The sequence below is a fragment of the Haliotis cracherodii genome, unplaced genomic scaffold, assembly GCF_022045235.1.
Source record: "Haliotis cracherodii isolate W230 unplaced genomic scaffold, xgHalCrac1.p SCAF_2, whole genome shotgun sequence".
In the NCBI taxonomy this organism is placed as follows: Eukaryota; Metazoa; Mollusca; class Gastropoda; order Lepetellida; family Haliotidae; genus Haliotis; species Haliotis cracherodii.
This window is the reverse complement of record NW_027266275.1, coordinates 18,160,269-18,165,141: the sequence shown is the minus strand read 5'-3', so window position 1 is coordinate 18,165,141 and position 4,873 is coordinate 18,160,269. Positions and strand designations below refer to the sequence as shown.

Sequence of the window (4,873 nt, the reverse complement as noted above, 5' to 3'; positions counted from 1 at the left end):
GCGCAGAGGGGTTCCTTTTCAAATAAAAAATTCTTTGACACGGTCCTTCAATTAGGATGGCTTCGAACCATATACCACTGCTATGGACATGTCGAGTATTGCCAAATGTGTTGAACACAGGGTTATGATGAGAGTGAGGGGTTTCCTACGCCCACAGAAGTCCACGTGAACGATATATGTAAATGGACGTCTCCGTTCTGCAACCGATGCAAAACATATCGTCCGACGAGTGAGTGAGTTAGTTGGGTTTAACGCCGCTTTTAACAGAATTCCAGTTATATCTCGGCGTGTGAGCTTAATGTGAGAGAAAAGCCCGAAGTGTTGCAGGTCTCAGACGTTTACCACTTCGGTGAAACCCATGAGCATGGGGAGGGGCGCTGACAAACCTAGCAACATAATCGGTGCGAACCGGGATTCGAACCCAGTCATAGGTTTCTGGAGTGCCCAAGGGACGCAACTCTGCACAGCGAATCGCGGCGCGTTAGACGACTCGGCCACTCGTGCCCCCTCGTCCAAAGATCATGTGTGCATCAAAAATACCAACAGGCAACCATTAGTACATTGTCCTTTAATTTCCAAATTTAAAGGTACGAGCACAAGATATAGACATGCTAAATATAAGGCTGACAAAGTACTTTTGCACGGGTGACCCAGTCATCTGAGGCGCCGCAATTCACTGTGCGGGGTTTAGTCCATTAGACGTGCCTGAAACCCGTGATCGTGGGTTCGAATCTCAGATTCACCCTGTATATGATTCTAGGTATGTCAGCACCATACACGTGCTGGTGGATTTTACCAAAGTGGTATACCTCTCAGACCTGCATCGCTTCTTGCTTTCCTCCCACATCAAGCTGACAAACTCACACATCGTAATTTTAAACTGTTTCTGTTTCCTGCGAACAGAATGCAATGTTCAAATATATACGTTGTTATTGGGAGGTCTTTACGTGTTGTATCTCATTGAGCCTCTTTATTCAGGTTTGGCACGACGCATCTACCGTGAAATTTTCCGTTTCTATGAGACAGCTTGAATCCTCTTTGAAATAAGCTCCTTGAGCCATATACACCTCACTTATACCATTCCCGACATCCCTTTGCTTAAGAAGGTCATGGAGCCCCGTGTCGTAGAAATGGACATGTCTGTCATGCAGTGTCAACAAGACAACACAAGCAACAATGTAAAACGTGAAGGGATGGCCTAAAATGTCACAGACCAGCTGTTGTTGTGTACATCTGATATACCTTTATTTGCCTTGACCTCTATATGAGTCAGATGCACTTCAAGGATATTGACTCATTTTGATGGACAAGACTGACAAGAAGCCTTGAATGTGTTGTCTTCAGATAGAGAAGCCATATGTTCCAGTATGAGAACTCTCTCTTTCCTTGAACGCGAGCAAGAAAACTACTATATGCACGTCTCTGTTGGCTGACGCCTTGTTTAAGTTTCTTTGGTCTTAAGGAATCAAATGATAAAATATTCGACGAAAAACTAAACTGTTTACATTTTATAAGTGTTATTTCTCCCTTTTCTTGAACACAATACAAGTAACACATCTACCTGATGTTCGTCTCTGTTGGTTCCCGTCATGTTTAATGTTTCAAATGATAAAATATGTGACTCAATATTTTACTGAAAGGTGAAAAAATATATAAACTTTCCCTGTCATAGTAAACGGTTGATTTGCTGGAGTGTTATCTGTCGGCACCAACTGAAACTGATCGAATCCAATGATGTCATCAAACAATGAATATGCCAGCATATGGCTCCGTAAATGTTTCTGTCAAATAGAAATCAACTTAATAAATGATGAATACGACAGGAATGTAAATAGTCACAATCATTCAATTTGTGTTCAACAGTCGACCTTAGTAAATTGTCTACAATGAATGTTTGATTTAGAATTGAATTCAATATGGGTTTTTTTCGTTTAAGGGGGAAAAACGCAAAACATCCTGAAGGCAATTCTTACACCAAAAATATAAGTAAAGGTTATAACTTAAGACGTAAAAAACATTATAGACAACAATACCACACCAATGACATCGTTCAGGGCAATAATGCCACCCAAACCCCGCAAACTTTGCTGTCAGCCACACCAGTACTCCGATAATGGTCGTGGCCTAATATATGTGTTTCGCTTGAGAACGCAAATTAAAATTAAAAACATATAATTGATAACACCAATTGTATTGACATAATAACGACTGCTATCAAATCGATTATAGACCTTTTAACTAAAATAACTACCATATTTCTTCTACCACAGATACTGCCGGAACTAGAGCGACCGTTACATGTAGTTAATCGATGTATATGCATTGAAATACAGATTATACAACAGTTGCGAGTGTCAAGTGTCATCCAATTATTGAACCCGAATGACAAGAGAAGGTGATGTCCTTGGTTGTATGAGGATCAATACGGAAGTCGCCTTGATCTGGATTACTAATACAGTGACCACCGACCTTAAAGTTCACAAACTGCCAATTTGTTATACGTCCGCCAATGGAAGTTCCAGCAATTTCATTATGAAGAGGGTCATTCGTTGGCTGAGATTCCACAGACATATTGATGACTTTTAGGTTCGAGATGGTCCCTTTCGCCGCAGGATTCATAACGAAATGGACAACCCTGGGGCACGATCCTTCAACCCGTATGTCTTCGAAGCGCATGTCACTGATGTCAAAATGACGTGTATTACCGAATGTGTCAAGAACAGCATCATTCGAACTGAAGTGAGTACATGGGTCTTTAAACTTGCAATAGTCGACGTGTATGACGTCCATGTTGCTGATGCTGACGTTGCGGACGTATGCTGTCGTCCACCCTGTCTGAAATACGCCCCCGTTCTGCATCTGCCACAGTACGCACCGTCTCACGGTCATATGACTCTTGTGCATCTGAAAATAGCAAAACACGAGAATTGAATTTCCAACAAGTTATACATGTTACCGCTACCCAATCCACCACAAAACAGTTTTCCTAAAAAATGCGCTTCTTGCAATATGGTCATCCTTTCTGCTTAATGTTTCTATTCTGACATTAAACAAAAGCGTCGAAATCGTTTCCATATTCCTTAAAACTCTCTGCTAAAAACTTAAATATATACATGATCTACGGTTTAATATAAACGGTATGCTCAGTTTTATGATGTTTAAATTTGAAGAAATAAAGTTTACTCAGAATTATACAAACTGCAAACTACGTTATGATACTTTTTCGAGAAGAATCAATAGTTTGATTACCTTAATGTTGGCGTCATCAGCTATTATGAAGCTGTCCTCTACCAATCCTCGATCCCCGATCCCGATTCCGTCGGAGTTCCCCATCCACGCCGCTACAAGACGAGCATTGCGGACAACGTTGTCGTCCCCGTTGCTCAGGTAGAAGAACGTAGAAGGGTCAGCAATCGTCACACCGTCAAATACGTTGTTTGATGACCCTTTAAAATCGATTGCTGATTGGCCAATGCTGTCATCATGCCGAACAAAATTTTCGTTAGAAACAATACCTCGACCGTGGAATTTCACTCGCCCATGTGGAAGCTGAAATCCCCCTCTGATGTACGCTCCCGGGGCGATGTATACCTCCCTTATATCCTTATCAACCACTATTTCCTTGTGAAGGTCGTGGATCCCCGGGCCGTAGTACAGAACATTTCTGTCGTGCGGTGAGGGGACACTTCCTTCAGGTGGGTCAGCAAAGACAAAGAGTTTGTCGACGATGTCCGAGACACCGAAACCGTAATCGTAGTCAAACTCCACGGACATCATACGTGTGTTGTGCGAGACGGTGAAAGCTGCTGTTTTGATTCCCGTTCTCCTACACTTGTAACCATAGCTAGAAGGTTTGACGAGACAATTATTGAAGTCTTTGGGGGCGTGGACCTCAACGGTGACGGCAGCTCCAGTGAAGGCGAAGGACGTCCATGACATACTTCTGCCTGGTTGTGTTCGGGATGTCTGCTTACTTCGTTGGTCAGATTTGCTGATGTAAACAAATAATTGGTGTTGGTGTCCGCTTTGAGAGATTGATACGTCGAACTTGTCTGATGGGTGGATTCCTTGAGGAGAAGGATATACTATAACATTGGAAGAAACATATTGAAGCAGGGTGCTCAGCAGCACGGAGAGAATCCGAGCGTCCATCATCACCTGCCTGATTGCACGTCGACACATAGAGTTAGAGTTCCAGTTTTGTTCTATATAAAATGTGTGCTGTAACGGGCACGTCTTAGATAACACTTTGATGTAAGTAGTTCATGTCGAGGTCAATTGAAAACCTAAGATATAAGGACCGTCTCCGTGGTCTAATGGTAGAGCGTCCGCTCGGAGAGCGGAAAGTCCGGGGTTCGATCCCCAGTCGCGTCATGCCAAAAGACGTTAAAAATGGGACTTGTTGTTGCCCTGTCTGGTGCTCAGCATTAAGGGGCTAAAACAAGGACTGGTCGGCTCAGAGTCAGTATACTGTGTCTAAGTGGGGTATTCATGTTAAACTGCGGCACGGTATCTCAGTGAGCTAGCACTATATATCGGCATCAGTCCGGACTAGTACAAGCAGCCAAACACACACACACACATCCCGTACACGTACATGCACGTCGCTATATAAGCGATATCATCTTTGAGGCGACGTTAAACCCCATTTCACCTCACCTCACCTCACCTAAGAGATAAACATTAACCATATGTGTTTTAGTGATCGCAGTTTTAACACAGTTTGGCACTCGTGTAAGCTAACTGACTGTAATTGTGTTCCACTCCACCTATAGTTCCAACAGACTCTTCAGTACAAGACTCGTTCAAAAGCGCCTTTGAGCATGGATATGTACAAAGTCGGGTTATCTTACTGCTTGTTACGGACGACCGC

At 43.0% G+C, this 4,873-nt stretch overlaps 1 protein-coding gene across 1 annotated transcript; it reads right to left on the bottom strand.

Annotated features, from left to right (window-relative positions):
• Positions 1 to 2,236: 2,236 nt before the first annotated feature.
• Positions 2,237 to 4,182, bottom strand: LOC139468996 (uncharacterized). The gene is made up of 2 exons (XM_071251132.1): positions 3,250 to 4,182; positions 2,237 to 2,904 (listed from the first exon to the last, which is right to left on the bottom strand). The coding sequence occupies exons 1-2, from the start codon at positions 4,180 to 4,182 to the stop codon at positions 2,362 to 2,364; spliced, it is 1,476 nt and encodes a 491-aa protein (XP_071107233.1). The 3' UTR covers positions 2,237 to 2,361.
• Between the last annotated feature and the right edge of the window lie 691 nt (positions 4,183 to 4,873).

Bases quoted from the DNA above. Each gene is read 5' to 3' on its own strand.
- LOC139468996 (XM_071251132.1), bottom strand. From the start codon at position 4,182: ATGTGTCGACGTGCAATCAGGCAGGTGATGATGGACGCTCGGATTCTC. The intron at 2,905-3,249 runs GTAATCAAACTA...TGCTATTTTCAG, and splicing joins CTGATGACGCCAACATTAAG to ATGCACAAGAGTCATATGAC.